The sequence below is a fragment of the Filicampus tigris genome, chromosome 4, assembly GCF_054856515.1.
Source record: "Filicampus tigris isolate MCC_2025a chromosome 4, RoL_Ftig_1.0, whole genome shotgun sequence".
NCBI classification, from domain to species: domain Eukaryota; kingdom Metazoa; phylum Chordata; class Actinopteri; order Syngnathiformes; family Syngnathidae; genus Filicampus; species Filicampus tigris.
Genome location: NC_141220.1, coordinates 2,140,691 through 2,160,603, shown reverse-complemented (window position 1 = coordinate 2,160,603; position 19,913 = coordinate 2,140,691). Strand labels below are relative to the sequence as shown.

Below are 19,913 nucleotides of genomic sequence, written 5' to 3'. Positions count from 1 at the left end.
AATTTAGCAATCATTCTTACCTTCAGGTTTCATGTTCTTACAGGGAGAAAGAGGGTAAAAAAAGACATTTAACAGCGCAATGGCTGACAATGCAGTCAGCCTCCAATGCCACTTCTATCCCAACGCTACGTGGGTAAACCATAACCGATTATCACCAAAATGTATGTGAGCACGTGTAGGCTTTGTTAATTGTTCTCTTAAAATATTAGAATGAAACTCACAATATTTTTGGAAGACTTTCACGTTGGAAGTGCCATTATGCTTATGTATGTGTGTGTGTATGTGTATGTATATATATATATATATATATATATATATATATATTTATTTTTATTTTTTTCAATATGTTTACTGATTTTTACAGTTTTATATAAACATGTAAAAATGTAATCACCCATCAACCAATTTGTCATATTCAAAGCACAATATTTTTCAAAAAAGGAAAAGAAAAAATAAATAAATAAAACACCCTTGTACAATCGACAAAGAGTATCCAGGTCCAAGATAGTCCAAAAATCGCTGCCAGGTTCAATGAAATTGGTCCACCTTGTGATGTAAGATGTCCGTCAGATATTCCAAAGGAATCAACTTCAAAATTATGTTATACCAACCAGCAACAGAAGGACTTTTATCTTTGATCCATTGTAACAATACACAGTAAGTATTCTCTAGTAAGGAATCATATTTGCATTGTCCAATCTTTCCTTATAACGGAACTTCCTTATGTGAGAAACGACTACGGTACATGTCCCGTATAAACGTGCAAGTATGTTAACAAAATACATGTGTAACAAGTTAACAACACAAGCAATATAATAATAATAATAATTGTATTAAACAAAAACTGCACTATAAAGTATAGGTACAGTATATGAACAAAATACAGTACAGTATAACAAACATGGTCCAAATACTGTTGAAAAAAATATTGTAACACCAATGCAGTACAGTACTGTACTTAACTAGAGTAAACTACTGTATTTTAATGTTGACTTTTCTCAGACTTAGGAAAAAATGAGTATTTTGAGTTGTTGTGTTGGCTTCATTCTTTGCTGTATGAAAATGTTTGTCTGCGTATCATACAGTTTTGTTGCTAATTGCAAGTAACTGTCCCGTTGATCATCACTGATGTCTGGTGATTCTTGTGCATACAAAAGGACACGTTATGCTTGCTTACACCACTGTTCTTTGTCCGTCGAGCCGCAAGTAATTTCCTTTGAGCAGGCAAACTGCTGGAATCGTACTGAGCCAGAATCGATTCCTTGTTTTTAAAAGTCTCGTAGATTTGAGTTTTTCCGACTACAAGTGTCTCCTGGATGTTTTTTACTTTGTGTCCAGCTTCGCTTAATGCATTGCACTCTCTCTTCCACGGTCATTACCGTTTTTCTTCGTTTGGACGCCATGAGCTACAGACGAAAATGTAAATGAATACATTTAAAATCTTTTGCAATTCCAGCAAAACGCATGCCAAAGAAGTAACTTACATGTCGCCGTTTTGGATCCGATGATGGCGGAGCAGTCAAAGTTTTTCCATAGTATCGAGTGGGAAATTGGGAACTACTGGAGTTTGCGCAGCTGCGGGCTACGGTATTGGTTCTGGCTTCCGGATACCGGAACTTCCGTTGTCAGGAATCGATCGTTAATGTAATATAGGAGTAGAAAATTTAATGCATACGTTTTTTTTCCGGGTGAGGGAATTTCCGTTTGAAAGAGGTCCGTAGGTGGGAATACTTACTGTATTCTTTGTAGCAGCAAAAGTAATAACATTAAACAACTTTTTATCACCTGCTGTATGCAAACGTTTACTCGGCATGATTAAAATCAAATACACTGGATCAAATTTCAGATCGATGCAAAAAATGTTCTCCATTTCACACAATACCTCTGACCAATATTTCCTTATTTCATAACATGACCATAGACAATGAGTTAAGGTACCTATTTTTGTTTTACACTTAAGGCACAGAGGTGAAAATGATGAATTGAAAAAATGTCCCCGATTCGGAGATATATGCACTTTATGTTATAATTTAATTTGAATTTCCCTCATTCGGGTACACATAGAAATCTTTTTTGCATATTTCCAAATATCGTCCCATGTCTCCCCATCAATGTTCACAGACAATTCCTTCTCCCAAACACCTCTGACTGCATCTGTATCACCAGAATATGAACCACATAGTACACCATAAAACAAACTAATTGACACCTTCTCTGGAGACTGAAACAAATGTTTCTTAACAGGTGAGACTTCAGGATGGTCAGTAAGGGTTGTACTCTTTGTAATATAGTGTCTAATCTGTAAAAAACGAAAGAAATCTCGGTTTGGGAGCTGGAAAAGTCCCATTAATTGTTCGAATGACATCAAAATATTATTTGAACCAACTTATTGCGAAGTATACACATTCCTTCTGTAAAGTATACAGAAAAATGTAAGGCTATAAGTACATTAATACTAAGAATTAGAATTGTCCTGTGAAAAACACGCATGTCCATTTTTGCCCCAATTTTAAAATTTTTATGTGAAGGGAGTTTCTGCATTACAGATATCCATCCATCCATCCATTATCTCCCGCTTATCCGAAGTCGGGTCGCGGAGGCAGCAGCTTCAGCAGGGAAGCCCAGACTTCCCTCTCCCCAGCAACATCCTCCAGCTCTTCCGGAAGGATCCCAAGGCGTTCCCAGGCAAGCCGGGAGACATAGTCTCTCCAGCGTGTTCTGGGTCGTCCTCGGGGTCTCCTGCCGGTGGGACATGCCCGGAACACCTCACCAGGGAGGCGTCCAGGAGGCATCCTAATCAGATGCCCGAGCCACCTCAACTGGCTCCTCTCGACGCGGAGGAGCAGCGGCTCGACTCTGAGTCCCTCCCAGATGGCCGAACTTCTCACCCTATCTCTAAGGGAGAGCCCGGACACCCTGCGAAGGAAACCCATTTCGGCCGCTTGTATCCGAGATCTTGTTCTTTCGGTCATGACCCACAGCTCATGACCATAGGTGAGAGTAGGAACGTAGATCGACCGGTAAATTGAGAGCTTCGCCTTTCGGCTAAGCTCCTTCTTCACCACGACAGACCGATACAGGGTCCGCATCACAGCAGACGCTGCACCGATCCGCCTGTCGATCTCCCGTTCCATCTTACCCTCACTCGTGAACAAGACCCCAAGATACTTGAACTCCTCCACTTGGGGCAGAATCTCATCCCCGACCTGGAGAGGGCACGCCACCCTTTTCCGACTGACGACCATGGTCTCAGATTTGGAGGTGCTGATCTTCATTCCGACCGTTTCACACTCGGCTGCGAACCGCTCCAGCGAGAGTTGGAGATCGCGGCTTGAAGAAGCCAACAGTACTACATCATCTGCAAAAAGCAGAGATGCAATACTGAGGCCACCAAACCGGACCCCCTCGACACCTCGGCTGCGCCTAGAAATTCTGTCCATAAAGGTTATGAACAGAATCGGTGACAAAGGGCAGCCTTGGCGGAGTCCAACCCCCACAGGAAACGAATCCGACTTACTGCCGGCAATTCGGACCAAACTCTGGCATCGGTGGTACAGGGACCGGACAGCCCTTATCAGGGGGCTCGGTACCCCGTACTCCCGAAGCACCCCCCACAGAACTCCCCGAGGGACACGGTCGAACGCCTTCTCCAAGTCCACAAAACACATGTAGACCGGTTGGGCAAACTCCCATGCACCCTCGAGGACCCTGTTGAGGGTGTAGAGCTGGTCCACTGTTCCACGGCCAGGACGAAAACCACATTGCTCCTCCTGAATCCGGGATTCGACCTTCCGACGGACCCTCCTCTCCAGCACCCCTGCATAGACCTTGCCGGGGAGGCTGAGGAGTGTGATCCCTCTGTAATTGGAGCACACCCTCCGGTCCCCCTTCTTAAAAAGGGGGACCACCACCCCGGTCTGCCAATCCAGAGGCACTGTCCCCGATGTCCACGCGATGTTGAAGAGACGTGTCAACCATGACAGCCCCTCAACATCCAGAGCCTTTATGAACTCCGGGCGGATCTCATCCACCCCCGGGGCTTTGCCACCGAGGAGCTTTTTGACTACCTCGGTGACTTCAACCCCAGAGATAGGAGAGCCCACCTCAGAGTCTCCAGGCTCTGCTTCCTCAGTGGAAGGCGTGTCGGTGGAATTGAGGAGGTCTTCGAAGTACTCTCCCCACCGACCCACAACGTCCCGAGTTGAGGTCAGCAGCACCCCATCTCCACTATAAACAGTGTTAATGGTGCACTGCTTCCCCCTCCTGAGACGCCGGATGGTGGACCAGAATTTCCTCGAAGCCGTCCGGAAGTCATTTTCCATGGCCTCCCCGAACTCCTCCCACACCCGGGTTTTTGCCTCAGCAACCGCCACAGCCGCATTCCGTTTGGCCAGCCGGTACCCGTCAGCTGCCTCCGGGGTCCCGCAGGCCAAAAAGGCCCGATAGGACTCCTTCTTCAGCTGGACAGCATCCCTTACCGCTGGTGTCCACCAGCGGGTTCGGGGATTGCCGCCACGACAGGCACCGACCACCTTGCGGCCGCAGCTCCAATCGGCCGCCTCAACAATGGAGGCACGAAACATGGTCCACTCGGACTCGATGTCCCCCGCCTCCCCCGGGACGTGGGAAAAGTTCTGCCGGAGGTGGGAGTTGAAACTCCTTCTGACAGGGGATTCTGCCAGACGTTCCCAGCAAACCCTCACAATACGTTTGGGTCTGCCAGGTCGGACCGGCATCTTCCCCCACCATTGGAGCCAACTCACCACCAGATGGTGATCAGTTGACAGCTCCGCCCCTCTCTTCACCCGAGTGTCCAAAACATGCGGCCGCAAGTCCGATGATACGACTACAAAGTCGATCATCGAACTGCGGCCTAGGGTATCCTGGTGCCAAGTGCACATATGGACACCCTTATGCTTGAACATGGTGTTCGTTATGGACAATCCGTGATGAGCACAGAAGTCCAGTAACCGAACACCGCTCGGGTTCAGATCGGGGAGGCCGTTCCTCCCAATCACACCTCTCCAGGTCTCACTGTCATTGCCCACGTGAGCATTGAAGTCCCCCAGCAGAACGATGGAGTCCCCAGGTGGAGCGCCCTCCAGCACACCCTCCAAGGACTCCAAAAAGGGTGGGTACTCTGCGCTGCCGTTTGGTGCATAAGCACAAACAACAGTCAGGACCCGTCCCCCCACCCTCAGGCGGAGGGAGGCTACCCTCTCGTCCACCGGGGTAAACCCCAATGTACAGGCGCCAAGCCGGGGGGCAATAAGTATGCCCACACCTGCTCGGCGCCTCTCACCCTGGGCAACTCCAGAGTGGAAGAGTGTCCAACCCCTCTCGAGAGGACTGGGACCAGAACCCAAGCTGTGCGTGGAGGTGAGCCCGACTATATCTAATCGGAACCTCTCAGCCTCACACACCAGCTCAGGCTCCTTCCCTGCCAGAGAGGTGACATTCCATGTCCCAAGAGCTAGTTTTTGCTGCCGGGGATCGGACCGCCAAGGTCCCCGTCTTCCGCCGCCGCCCAGCTCACACGGCACCTGACCCCTTTGGCCCCTCCCACCAGTGGTGAGCCCATGGGAAGGGGGACCCACGTATCCTTTTCGGGCTGAGCCCGGCCGGGCCCCATGGGTGCAGGCCCGGCCACCAGGCGCTCGCCGTCGAGCCCCACCTCCAGGCCTGGCTCCAGAAGGGGGCCCTGGTGACCCGCGTCCGGGCGAGGGAAAACGTGGTCCGTTAATTTTTCTCATCATAAGGGGTCATTTTGAGCCGTGCTTAGTCTGGTCCCTCACCTAGGACCTGTTTGCCATGGGTGACCCTACCAGGGGCATAAAGCCCCAGACAACGTAGCTCCTAGGATCATTGGGGCGCGCAAACCCCTCCACCACGATAAGGTGACGGCTCACGGGGGGACAGATATCCTAATAATTAAAAAAAAATACAAAATTGGACATTCATGTTTTTCACACGACAGCGACGATATACTTCTTTCTGCCACAAAGTGCTAATACTTAGCCTTGTCAGTATTGGTCCAATTACAGGAAAAAGAAATATGCTTGCATTCAGTTTAGAAGTTTAGATGTTTTTCCCGACTGACAAGCAGTTTGATTTAGTTTGAACATGTTCAATATCATACTGAAGTTTACAGGTTCACAATTGTACAGTGCTCGACTGTATTGTCTTTATTTATATTAAAAACACAAGAAAAGAGTTAGAAACATTTAACTTGACTTTATTGATACAGATTTTGTCCCTCTCATAAGGTTTTGGCATTAGTGTTATATCACAGAATCATCTGTTTCAACGAGAACACATTTTGTTTTTAATCATTTCAGGTCAGAAAGCTGTAATGATTTCTGTTGTTTAGAATCATATACGATGTTCTTTTTACATTGATTTGTGAGTTTTTAAATACTTATCTGATTTAGTAAAAGCCTCAACATCATTTTTAATTTCAAGAGGGGAATCCCCACTAAACATGTAGGGCAACAAAATTCTCAACCTGTAACTTTTACAAGCACCACACTCAAACACAAATACTGTCATCGACGTAACACAAGCTCCGCCTGGCGTCTGGCAACATAACTACATTAGCATGGCGAGACAACAGTGTAAACGTGTCATAAAAGACAACAAAAACCAAAAGTCGACGACTTACGTACGATCAATCAGTCTGATAAGCAGGAACAAGAACAAAAGTAGGTAATATCTTCTATAAGGAATCATAATGAGCCTGTTTTAGCCCAACGAGTCCACAAACGCCGCAGCCGTCTCCGGTGACTCAAACCTTCTCTCCAAACCATCGTCATCTTGAGTGTAGCAGGATAGACCAGTGCATAGCTGATGTTCCTCTTCTTTAGTCGCTCTTTCACAGCATCAAAAGACTTGCGTTTCTTGACAACCCCTGCGGAGTAAGCGTTGAAGAAGGATATCTTCGGTCCCGTATACGCAGGCAGCTGCATTCATGATGCATCGTTTATCACCGGAGTTGTGAAATTTAATAATGATCGGTCTGGGTCGCTGGTTGGAGCCAGGCTTCGGTGCCAAGGATCGGTGGGCCCGGTCCAGCTTAATCTGTCTAGCGTTCACCTATATCCGAAGATAATCAGGTATCCACTTCTCCATATATTTAACAATTCGGCTCCTTCGGTACCTTCAGCAAGTCCAACCAAACGAATGTTGCATCTGCGTCCCCGATTTTCCAAGTCATCTATGTGCTCCAACATCGTCACAGCTTGTCTTTCCAAAGTGTTTACTTAAGCCTGCAACATTTCCGTTGCGGTTTCCACTGTGGTAATTCTGTCCTCCGCCTCGCCAACACGAGCCCCTAGGACTTGCATTTGGGACGTTTGGTCTTTAATGGCAGCAAGAACTGTATCGATCTTGGCATCAATCATCCTGGTGATCTTATCAGACAATTTATCCATTGCTTGGAGAATGCTCAAGTCCGTGCTGTTGCTCGCAGCTTCGCGGTCAGCCATTGCAGTAGTGTTTGCCTCTTCGTCTTGTTCCACTTGTTTCGTTGTCTTTGTCGTGTGAGGATTGGGATTTGGACCCATTCGCAGATATGACTCGGAAGTTCAAGAGTAAAAAGTCTTTATCAAGAAAAATACAAAGTAACAACAGAGATCATGACTGTAAGAGAGTTTGCATCCTCACTCCAAGAAGGTTGGACGCACTGACAATGTGTCACTGTCCAACTCAAAAGTTTTAGACTTAAGGCCTATATGACATCATAAAGGACAAAGCATAAAAGGGCCATAGCAACTGCAGAGCAACTGATACATCACGTAAACAACCAGTCATAACAGTACCCCCCCCCCCCCTTCAAGGGGCACCACCTGGTGCCCAGAATCTAAAACAACAACAGAAACAAGGTCACATAGAAAAGAAAAGAAATCAAACCAAAAAAAAGAGAAAAACAATTAGAAAACATGAAACTGAAGTCTAAATCAAAACCAAAATCAAGAACAGATTGGATAAGGCCAGACGAGAGGTTCCCCGGTGCAACCATTCCGGTGGGCATCCAGAAGGCCAGACGAGAGGGTCTTGGCAAGACCAGTCCGGTGGGCGACCCGGAGGTCAGACAAGAGGGTCGCGGCGGGGACAATCTAGTGGCCCTCCCGAAGGCCAGACACGAGGTTCTTGGCGGGACCAGTCCGGTGGGCGTCCAGGAGGCCAGACAAGAGGGTCTTGGCAGGAACAATCTGGTGGGCGACCCGGAGGCCAGACGAGAGGGTCATGGTAGGGACAATCTAGTGGCCCTCCTTAAGGCCAGACAAGAGGTTCGAAGGCCTTGCACCGCTGGAGCAGAATCAGAGCGCAGCCAAAGGCCTTGCCCCGTCGTAGCAGAATTCAAGTGCAGCCGCAGAAGTTGCGCCGCCGGAACAGCGTCAGAGTCTGGTGGTGCCGAGGAGCTAGGATGGGGGCCTGCATTTGCTGAGGTGGCGAGAAGAGGGCCTGGCACTGCAGAGGAACTGGCATGGGAGCCTGTAGTTACCGAGGTGCCGGGAAGAGGGCTTGTCACTGCAGAGGAGCCGGCATGAGAGCCTGTAGTTGCCGAGGTGCCGGGAAGAGGGCCTGGCACTGCAGAGGAGCCGGCATGAGAGCCTGTAGTTGCCAAGATGGGATAGATAGAGCATGGCACTGCTGAGGCACCGGGTGCAGAGGAGCCGAGGAGCTAGGATGGGGGCCTGCATTTGCTGAGGTGGCGTGAAGAGGGCCTGGCACTGCAGAGGAACTGGCATGGGAGCCTGTAGTTACCGAGGTGCCGGGAAGAGGGCTTGTCACTGCAGAGGAGCCGGCATGGGAGCCTGTAGTTGCCAGGGTGCCAGGAAGGGGGCCTGGCACTGCAGAGGAACCGGCATGGGAGCCTGTAGTTACCGAGGTGCCGGGAAGGGGGTCTGGCACTGCTGAGGCATCGGGGCGGGAACAGGATGAACGGGACTAGGTGAAGAAGTACGCAGTGAACGAGGTGTCAAAAAAGGTGGGGAGTGTAGTGGCTTGGGTAAAGGTTCGTAATGAAGTGACTTGGAAAAAGCTGAGGAGGAACTGGAAACTCTACTCGGACGCCTACGCTGGCCACCCCACGGGGGTCCCGTGTAAATGGCCAACCCGGGCGCCCAAAGTAGAGTCTGAGGGGAAGGGTTCAGTGGTGGACACTAAGGGTACAGGTTCGGAATGACGCGACTTGGAAAAAGCGGACTTACGGGAGGAACCAGAACCTCTACTCGGGCGTCTACGGTGGCCACCCCACCATGAAGCCTGCACTAACTCTCGATCGCCGCTAGGGGGCACCACGCCCGTTTTGGGTTGATTCTTTGAACAAAACGGACGAAAAAGTCCTCGGAATTCAGTCTTAACATATGAAGGCGCTACATTAAAAATCTGTAAGTCCGATTTATCAGATCAGTGATTGAAGCTGACTCAAACACACACAATTCGCACTAAATTTCTGTAAATGACAATGATTTATTTTCTACAGCTATGGAAATCTAAACGAAACCAACTACAATGGTCAGAAGCAGAAATAGAAACACAATAAAGAAATCCTATACTAAGGCAAGTCTGAATAAATGAAGAAAATGACTATCAGGTTGAAAAGGGAAGGGCATTGGGACCAAACAATGTGTGTGTGTGTGTTGTGCGTGCGTGCGGGTGTGCGTGCGTGCGCGTGTAATGAGCAATGATCTAGCGTACCAGGCTAAAGTTGGCTGACTTAGCCAGGCTCTACTTGATTCGCAAAAATTTAATTATGAACCAATCATATGGCCCGTAGGAAATTGCAAGCGGCACTTACGGGTTTTAGTTGGCGTCGCTGGACGGGAGAGGAGAGGGAGCGTTGCCACGGAGAGTGACGTCACAAGGGAGCCAGAAGGAGAAGGAAAGTCGAGTCCAAAAATATAATAATAAAAAAAGTTCAACCAAGGAAAATTGGTCGCAACGGCCACGGGGTTCTGCGGCTCAGCACGTGGTTCCGACCAGGTGGGCTACCCATTTCAGGCGACCACACATTGGTCGTGATAGCTGGTATGCTGTGCCGGAACTCTATGCTATGCTGCCCGTCGACAGCTGGGATGGGCTCCAGCACGGTTTGGATAATGGATGGATGGATGAACACATGAAAAAGTCATTATCCAGAAATATACTTACAAACTATACAAAGTAACAAAATGTACTTGTCAAAATAAATATCTCTCGAACTTCTAGAAACCTTTCCTGCTCAACTCAAAACTGTATAAACTAATATAAAACAATAAATAATAAGCAGAACATTCATAACTTATGAACAGCTCAATGCCACATTATGTGCAGACAGCCTATTTTTTCCATTTATATTTCTTCTGAGATCTTGCTGCAGCGAGGAGCGGTTTGTCTTTGACTACTGCAGAGTAAAATTCTGAGCAAGACCATGTCATGTCAAGCGCACAATGAGCTCACCTTTAATCAGTTCAGCAGAACATTTGTTTCACATTTATCCACTTATTCCTCATAAAAGAGAAGAATAATGTAAACATGTTATTACTGTATATGGGCCATTCTATTGAATTGGTTCAAATTCAGAGTTGGAAAATGTCTGAAATTTGTATTTTATTTCAGAAAAACCTTTATTGTATTCATGTTGCACCATATCTAAGGGGCACAAATATAGTAAAAGTACAGTCAATTTTCCAATAGTATTTTCTAGCTTTTCCCTAATATCTTGCCTGTCCCTAAAATGTGTCACTAACGAAACACACAATTACAGAAGAATAAAAATAATTCTACTAGTCGATTTATATTTTTTTCCATTCTCCCCTCTACAGAGTATTTTTTATAAATTAATATGTATGGTTTTGACATCAAAACCAATCAAAATGAATTTTTAACAGAATTTAATGTGACTTTTTCTGAAATAAATCAAAATTTATATGCTATTTTGCATTGTAAAATGTAGAAAGTTGATCACATTGACTTCAAAAGTCATCATTAATTAAAACAAACATACCCTTAAACATCCATCCATTCATCCATTATCTCCCGCTTATCCGAAGTCGGGTCGCGGAGGCAGCAGCTTCAGCAGGGAAGCCCAGACTTCCCTCTCCCCAGCAACATCCTCCAGCTCTTCCGGATCCCAAGGCGTTCCCAGCCAAGCCGGGAGACATAGTCTCTCCAGCGTGTTCTGGGTCGTCCTCGGGGTCTCCTGCCGGTGGGACATGCCCGGAACACCTCACCAGGGAGGCGTCCAGGAGGCATCCTAATCAGATGCCCGAGCCACCTCAACTGGCTCCTCTCGACGCGGAGGAGCAGCGGCTCGACTCTGAGTCCCTCCCGGATGGCCGAACCTCTCACCCTATCTCTAAGGCAGAGCCCGGACACCCTACGAAGGAAACCCATTTCGGCCGCTTGTATCCGAGATCTTGTTCTTTCGGTCATGACCCACAGCTCATGACCATAGGTGTGAGTAGGAACGTAAATCGACCGGTAAATTGAGAGCTTCGCCTTTCGGCTAAACTCCTTCTTCACCACGACAGACCGATACAGGGTCCGCATCGCAGCAGACGCTGCACCGATCCGCCTGTCGATACCCTTAAACAATCACTATCAAAAATTGTTGGTTGATAATTCAATACTTTTTATTTTTGTTAAAACATCATTTTTTTCGGTAGTGACTGCAACATTTCAGTAGTGACCATATTGTTGCTGCTGTTGCAGTAATACTTTGTGTGAGGGTAGAATTGTTATCACTTAACTAGTTTTGCTATATTTTAACTTTTAACGTGTACATTAACTAATGAAACAACATTTTTTCCATTTTCTACTGCTTTGTGCTGTACTCAGGGTCGCAGGGGGTTGGAGTTGATCGCAGCCGACTTAGGGCAAAAGCAGGGTACACGCTGGACCGGTCACCTGTCCATCACAGGGCTCTTCATCATTGAAAAACTGTGGTTTCACCTTCCAAGTGAAAATTTAATTGGAAACACAAACATTTTTGTAACATACATTTCCCTGTATGTATGTTCCCCCTCTCTGTTTTTTGAGAGACATCCGGTGGTCTTGTCTTTTCCCCATGCTCTTCTGACTTTCCTTTGCTCTCTGTTGGAGAATTCATTGGTAGACTTCAGCTTTCCTTCTTCCTTCCATCTCTTATTTCTTTCTCTTTTCCTTTATTAAATATTCTTTGGATTTCACTGGGTCATTGTAACCCTTCGCCTGTACTCTAGGCTGTTTGGCAGTTTGGTGTTTTTCCCTTCAAATTAAGATAAAATATGAAATAGAATATTGTTAAAATCAGAGAGATCTATGTATGACATATGTATCTATGTATTATATTATTTAAAACTTACTTTATTCAAAAATAAACATCATATTCTCACAACCGAAACAATTATGTCACAACCGAAACCTATCCGTATATTTAGGTAGTGACCGGTTCGGGTTTATTTTTCCCTTCAAATTTTGATAAAATATGGAATATAATATTGTTAAAATCAGAAGGATCTATGTATGACATTTGTATCTATGTGTTATATTATTTAAAACTTACTTTATTCAAAAATAAACATCATATTGTCACTACCGAAACCATTATGTCACTTCCGAAATGTTTCAGTAGTGACCGTTTCGGTAGTGACATTTTACGATAGTTGTTGACAATACTCAACAATGCTAGGTACAACGTGGCTACCACAGACAGTTTTGAGCATGAGTACAGAGATAGAAAACAGTACATTTACCATTAAAATCAAAAGTGCTCATTTTATTGCCGAAATGAGGTGTGAACCACATGCTGATTTTCAGACTTTGGAGGGCACATAACTTAATAAAACTGCAAACTAATTACTCGCCATGTGCCCAGGGATGAACATGAAGGTAATGTCTCTTACTGGTGAAATTTCTGGGGATGTGTCTAAAACCAAGCCCTGCCTACAGACAAATACTCTTTGCATTTCGGTAATGACATGAAAAGTTGGGACAGGTTTTTTTTACATTAAAAAATCTACAAAATCAATGTAAATCTTTCATCATACATTTAAAAGCAACCAAAATGTTCTATTAAAGTAAAGTATTTTTTTTAAAAATCTTCTACATTTTTTTTTTCATGAATTGAAATTTAGGAGGGGCGGCACGGTGGTCGACTGGTTAGCACGTCCGCCTCACAGTTCAACGGTCGTGGGTTCGATCCCGGCCTTGGCCTCCCTGTGTGGAGTTTGCATGTTCTCCCCATGCCTGCGTGGGTTTCCTCTGGGTACTCCGGTTTCCTCCCACATTCCAAAAACAATAGTAAATAGTAGGCTGGCAGCCAATACGGGCTGTACCCCGCCTACTGCCCGGAGCTGGGATAGGCCCCAGAATGCCCGCAACTGTTGTGAGGCGGGTGGATAATGGATGGATGAATATAATTCCACATGTACCACTGGATGAAATAGATAAGCATGCAGTCTCTGTTGCCAAAATGCCTAGCGCTTTAAGCACTTCACAGGACGAGCGACGAAGCTGGCTGAAAGTGTACACACAATAGTACTCTATTTAAGTTAAATGGCCATGAACGTGGCAATTGTACACATCCAGACTTGGATATGCATTGAAGAATTTAACCTGACGCACGTCACAGATGGGCTTCCGCCTTCAATGCGACGGATGCTGCTGCATCTGGGAGACGGACTCAGAGTTGGAGTGCCTTCGCTGTATTTTTTTCAGGAATGTGTGTGCAGGGACGTGCAGCGGGTGGGGCTTTGGGTGGTCAGGCACCTGCCTCATTTCCCATTGATGCCCTATGTGAAAGCCAGTCTGTGGCTTTTTGATGGTAAAATGTTATGTAACTCAGTCAAAAAAAAAAGGTTAAAATAAAAGTAATTTAGGAATCAATAAAGTAAAAGGTTTGACATGGGTTACGTTCACACTTCAGGTCAATTCTGATTTCTTTTTTTGCCTATGACGTATGAAGCGAGCATGTTAGTGTGAGATGGGACGGCAGCATGAGCTGTGCAATGGGTCATAGGCAGGTAAATTAGGCAGTTGCAAACCCAAATATACAGTATTCCTCTCCTTACTTACTTCCCATAAACACTCATACATACACTTTTACAGACGTTAAAACAAATTCCTTCTTAACATGGAGTTTAGGGCTGCCAAGATTAGCGGCAGCGTTATCTTAGCGTTTTGCGAATACTCCTCTCCCCTCCGCTGTCAATAAAGTAATGACCATTTAAACAGCAGCCTTCACGATTACAAAATCACAATTACATTGCAAATGCAAAGTAATTGCAAATGCAAAGTAATTGTGATCTTTCAGCCCTGTTTGTTACGCTAACATATCGTTGTGTCTGCTCTGGATTACTGCGGCATTAGTCAGTAAACTCACATTTAAAAACAAAACACAGTTTTTCTATGTCAGTGATTGACATGGAAGCAGGAACAGCTCACGCGCTCTCTCTCGCAGAGTGGCGCGTTCGTGAACTGGGAAAACGGAGCACTCAAAACCAACAAAACATGTCACATTTGCGACAAGCCCTCAACGACAACTCATAACAATAAAACACATAACCTAGTTCATTACAATATCCTCATTTATAGTGCTGAATAAATATGTTCCTCCGTATCTTTAAAGCGGAAGTCAACCCAAACATATTTTTTTCAAGAATCTGTTCCCAGCAGGCCCACTAGTTGAAATACAGCGTTCTGATTAATTTTGCGTTTGTGAAATATAGATTAAGCAGCAAAATGCACTTGTTTTAGCCATCTCTGGGGGCGGCCATTTTGTCTTCTGTTGACTGAAAATGACATCACCACTGCTCACAACGACCAATCACGGCTCTGATTCAGAGAACAGGTCAGCCGTGGTTTAAGGATTTTTTTCAGGTGCATACCATAACATATATATACGGGGAATACATTAGTAGTCTAACGGACACTGTTACAGACTATATAAATTTCTGCATGGAGAACACCATACCCACCAGGACAGTAAGGTGTTTCTCCAACAACAATCCCTGGATCACACCAGACATAAAAGCTCTCCTGAAGGAGAAGAGGAGGGCTTTTGCGTCAGGCAACACAGAGGAGCGGAAGACTGTGCAGCGCCAGCTGAGGAGGAGGATCAGAGAGGGGAAAAGGTCCTACAGGAAGAGGATGGAGGAGCAGCTGCTGCAGAATAACGCGAGGGGAGTCTGGAGGGGCCTGAAGACCATCTCAGACCACGGACAACCCAAGACCAGGACTGGGGGGGACCTGCAGTGGGCAAATGAGCTGAACCTCTTTTTCAATAGGTTTGATCAGATGCCTGCCTCCACTCAGTCTCTCCTGCTGCAGCCTACACCTACTCCTCCTGCTGGGCATGTCACCCCCTCCCCCCTTTTCTCCACAGTCTCCAGCTCCCAGCTACACCAGATAGCCACCACTCCCTCCTGCCCAGCCTTGGCCTTCACAACATCTCAGGTGAGGAACCAGCTGAAGAAGATGAAGGTGAGGAAGGCAGCGGGTCCAGATGGCATCAGCCCCCAGCTCCTCAAATCCTGCGCAGACCAGCTGTGTGGAATTGTCCAGCACATGTTCAACCTGAGCCTGAAGCTGGGCAGGGTCCCGCAGCTATGGAAAACATCCTGCCTGGTCCCAGTGCCAAAGACCCCCCACCCGAAGGAGCTCAACAGCTTCAGACCAGTGGCGCTGACGTCTCACCTGATGAAGACCCTGGAGAGACTGGTCCTTGTCCACCTGCGCCCCCTGGTGAGCTCCTCAATGGACCCCCTCCAGTTCGCATATCAGCCTGGCATCAGTGTGGATGATGCCATCATCTACCTCCTCCACACTTCACTCTCCCACCTGGAGAAGGCGGGGAGCACTGTGAGGATCATGTTCTTTGATTTCTCCAGTGCTTTCAACACCATCCAGCCCACCCTACTGGGAGACAAGCTGGAGCGGGCGGGGGTGGCGCACCACCTCACCACATGGATCCAGGACTACCTCACAAACCGGCCACAGTATGTGAGGACACAGGACTGTGTGTCTGACGTGCTCCTCTGTAGCACGGGGTCCCCACAGGGAACTGTCTTGGCTCCCTTCCTGTTCACCCTCTACACCTCGGACTTCAACTACAACACCCCTACCTGTCACCTGCAGAAGTTCTCTGACGACTCTGCGATTGTCGGCCTCATCACAGGCGGAGATGATCGGGAGTACAGAGAACTTACTCAGGGTTTTGTGGACTGGTGCCAGCAGAACCGCCTCCTGATCAATGCGGGGAAATCCAAAGAAATGGTGGTGGATTTCGGTAGACGCCAGCACTCTTCACCTGCACCAGTGAATATCCGGGGAACAGATGTTGAGGGAGTCTCAACTTACAAGTACCTGGGTGTTCATCTGAACAATAAACTGGACTGGTGCAACAACAGCAGACTACTCAGGAGACTGAGGTCTTTTGGGGTTCAAGGGACACTCATCAGGAACTTTTATGACTCGGTGGTTGCATCGGTCATCTTCCAGGGAGTGGTCACCTGGGCAGGCGGCGTCTCGGCCCGGGACAAGAAGCGGCTGGACAAACTGGTCAGGAGGGCCGGCTCTGTCCTGGGCTGCTCCCTGGACTCTGTGGACTCGGTGGGGGACAGGAGGATGTTGGCCAAGCTGTCATCAATGCTGGACAACCTGGACCACCCCCTCCAGGGCACCCTAACAGCACTCCACAGCTCCTTCAGTGACAGACTGTTACACCCTCGCTGTGCAAAGGAGAGATTCCGCCGTTCCTTCTTGCCTGCTGCTGTCAGACTCTTTAACAAGAACATTGTGTAGTCTCTACAAACTGGCGGACATTAGTGCAATTGTGCAGTCCTGTACCTGAGCTCATATCGTGCAATACCCAATATTCCCCACTACTGTAATACCGTGCAATACTCAACATTCCCCACTAATGTTAGTCTAGTTTTATTTTGATCCAATGCTGTTCCTTACATTTCACTACAGCACTGCAGCACTGTCACTTACTTAGAGTATTTTTCCTCTGTACTATGTACAGGTCAAAATGAGTGTTCCACATACTTTTTATGTAGATGTAGGTTGGTGTGTATATACATGTGTATATACACATGTTACTGCGTATATTTACATAGGTTTGATCCTAAATGTTTGCCGTCAATGTTTTACATTAATGGCCACATTATGCCGCCGTCCCTGTGTGACCTATATCTTTGCTGCTGTAACAATGAAAATGTCCCCACTGTGGGATCAATAAAGGCATTCTTATCTTATCTTATCTTATCTTATCTTATCTTATATTTTGATTGGATCGATTTAGCAGAGGTGGGCATTCCGTCAGACTGGTCCGTCACTCCCGATTTTCTGATGAATGACGACAAACATTTAAAAAAATGACAGTTTACTCATCACTAACCGGGTCAAGTACTGACAGAACTCTCCGTCTGTCACTGACGCCCATTTCGCTGGAAAAGAATAAACTGCACTGTCTGCAACGGATTTGATGTTGCTCATTATATGCATAGAGCCTACACTGCACTGTGGTAGCAAAGTCTATAACAATGTGACTGAAATGGGGGTGATAGTACCCCTAGGTGGCACTGAGGTTTTTATTTTTCAAAAAAAATAAATGTATTAGGTCATAAAATCCATCGGTTACATTAAACTCTAAATGAATTTTAGTCATTTACTATTTTCAGTGTTTCTCAAAGTTCATGCTCACATTTGTTTTGTGTGTTTGAGTTTCAATTTTGTAGTTGAAACACAGTAACAATGCATTTGAAAACAACGAAAAGGAAACAAAATATGAACATTATGTTTACATAGGATACTCTGACGAGCTGTACCTTTAAATTTTTTTAATCAATTCTAATAGGAAATGTGGTATTTAAATTATTTTTTATTTAATGACAAGGTTGTCATTTAATAAATATGATGGCATTAATTGAGTATGAACACTTACATGTAGCTTAGTTGGGGATTTTTGGAGAAAACACTTTGCTCGATTGTACATAGGCCGCTCCTCATAATGGTCCTGCAATACATAAAACAGCGAGAAAATTGTTGTTGTTGCCACTTAACACATTTTATCGTTTTTTGGGGGAGGGCATTATGTCAAATTTATGCAGAGATATTACAGAATACTTCACATTGTATGCTTGGAAATCAATTTACTGGCAAAATTCATGATCATACTGCCCGCCCCCCCTTATTAAACAACAACTAAAGTTCATTACACACACAGAGCAGGGGGCGAGGTCATTGCTGTTGTTCCCTTGCTTACTGCCCCACAGTGAAATACAATCATGTCACATTTATTGAATTTATCGTGAGGAACATTTTTTTCCCCCCAATCACATCGTAACACTTACATAAAAGACGGCAGTAAGCACATCTTTCTTTTGCACACAAGCTCTGTTGGTCACCTACCACTGAATTAATTAATGATCTGTGTACTTGTAGTGTGTGTTGCATATGGATTTACTTTTCTTACACTCTTTTTACTGCATTTATACTTAAAATGCTACATCAACCTTCCAAGAGACTACAAATGGAAACAAGCCAACAACTATAATTTGGCATACTTCCATGCTAATCATTAATATGCACAGTCCCTTTTTAAATGATTTTTAAAAAATGCTTTACATGAAGTGTATCAACACTTACTATTATTTCCGAATTTGAACCATAGCATGACACTGCCACCACAATGCTTCACTGGTATGTATGGTGCTCATTGATGATTTGAAGTGTTGTGTTTCTACCAAAAGTATCTTTTGAAAATACAGCAAATACAAAAAATGTAACCTTGTTTTCACTGGATTATAACATGTTTTCCCACCTTTGTTACAGTCTAATGAAAATCAAGGTTTAGCAAGGATTTACTCTAGCATGATTTTAGCTTTTTTGCTAATTATATGTTATGATTCATCATGCATAAAAGTCACACAAAACATCAGCTCAACAGCATCAGTGTACCTCAATGAGCTCAGCAGTGGATTAATGTTGTGCAGAATTTTTTACAGAAATAAGGGTAATCTTCTCAATAAGGCATTTGCAGTGACCAGCATACGTTTAGAAAAATATTTCATGACGTACAGTCTCTGTAAGCCAGTGTAGGGTTCCATGTGAACTTCTCTCAACGTCTGCAGACCAGTCCAATTCTCAACGTGTCTGTAAAGAAGAAAGTATGAGTCAATTAGCATTACACTGAAAAAAGTGCACATCCCTCATTTGTTTTTTTTTTTGTTTGCTCGTTTCAAGTGAACATTATAATTAATGTTTATGGTTAAATACAGTTTCTTTACTTTTATGAAATGTAAATTCACAGCAGGGCACCAAATTTAAATGTTTCATTTGGACTAAAGGATATTTTTTTACATCAATTGTGATTTGCGCATGTTCAGTCTTTAAAACTTCCGGTGACCAACTCAATAACCGCCGCCATTACAGATTTAGACGGGAGGATTGATGGACGTTGACATTGGTAAGAAAAATCTAACTTTACATTTTGGTAACCTTACGGTTAGTTTAAAGTCATGTTTGTTTTTAACCATGTAACTATCCTTGAAGGCATGTCATTTTCAGCCTTTGAATTCAACGAACGGAGACGACTTTGGCAGGTGCTTTACTTATCTGTGAGGACAGGAGGAGCTGCCACTTAAAGGTATATATTTCTCGAGGGTATTATGGGAAGTCGCCATAAAATCATGTTAAATGGCGACGGAAAAAGCCTCCCAGATAGAAAAATCGGTGTGGCCCAGTGATTTTTCTATCTGGGAGGCTTTTTACAACGCAGCTGGGAGGCTTTTTACAACCCAGCTGCCCTTGGCCCACATATCTTAATGAATGACAGTCCTTTCGTGGTCCACTTCTGGTATCGACATGTGGGCCACACAAGGCCCATATCTCAGCCAAATCGTATAACCATAGCTGGCCCTACTATGGACCAGGACTGGTTCCTG

General features: G+C 45.5%; 1 protein-coding gene across 3 annotated transcripts in view; it reads right to left on the bottom strand.

The window, feature by feature from the left end:
• LOC147148087 (NT-3 growth factor receptor-like) overlaps window positions 1-19,913 on the bottom strand; it is a 72,317-nt gene that overhangs the window by 40,862 nt on the left and 11,542 nt on the right. For 2 of the 3 annotated variants that reach the window (XM_086028214.1, XM_086028215.1), the window contains exons 2-3: window positions 19,048-19,122; window positions 17,912-17,983 (exon numbers count right to left, since the gene is read on the bottom strand). The exons of the other annotated variant lie outside the window; for it this stretch is intronic. In XM_086028214.1, coding sequence (XP_085884340.1) covers window positions 17,912-17,983; window positions 19,048-19,122 — 147 coding nt within the window. The remainder of the gene's footprint in view (window positions 1-17,911; window positions 17,984-19,047; window positions 19,123-19,913) is intronic. 3 annotated transcript variants of the gene reach the window in all.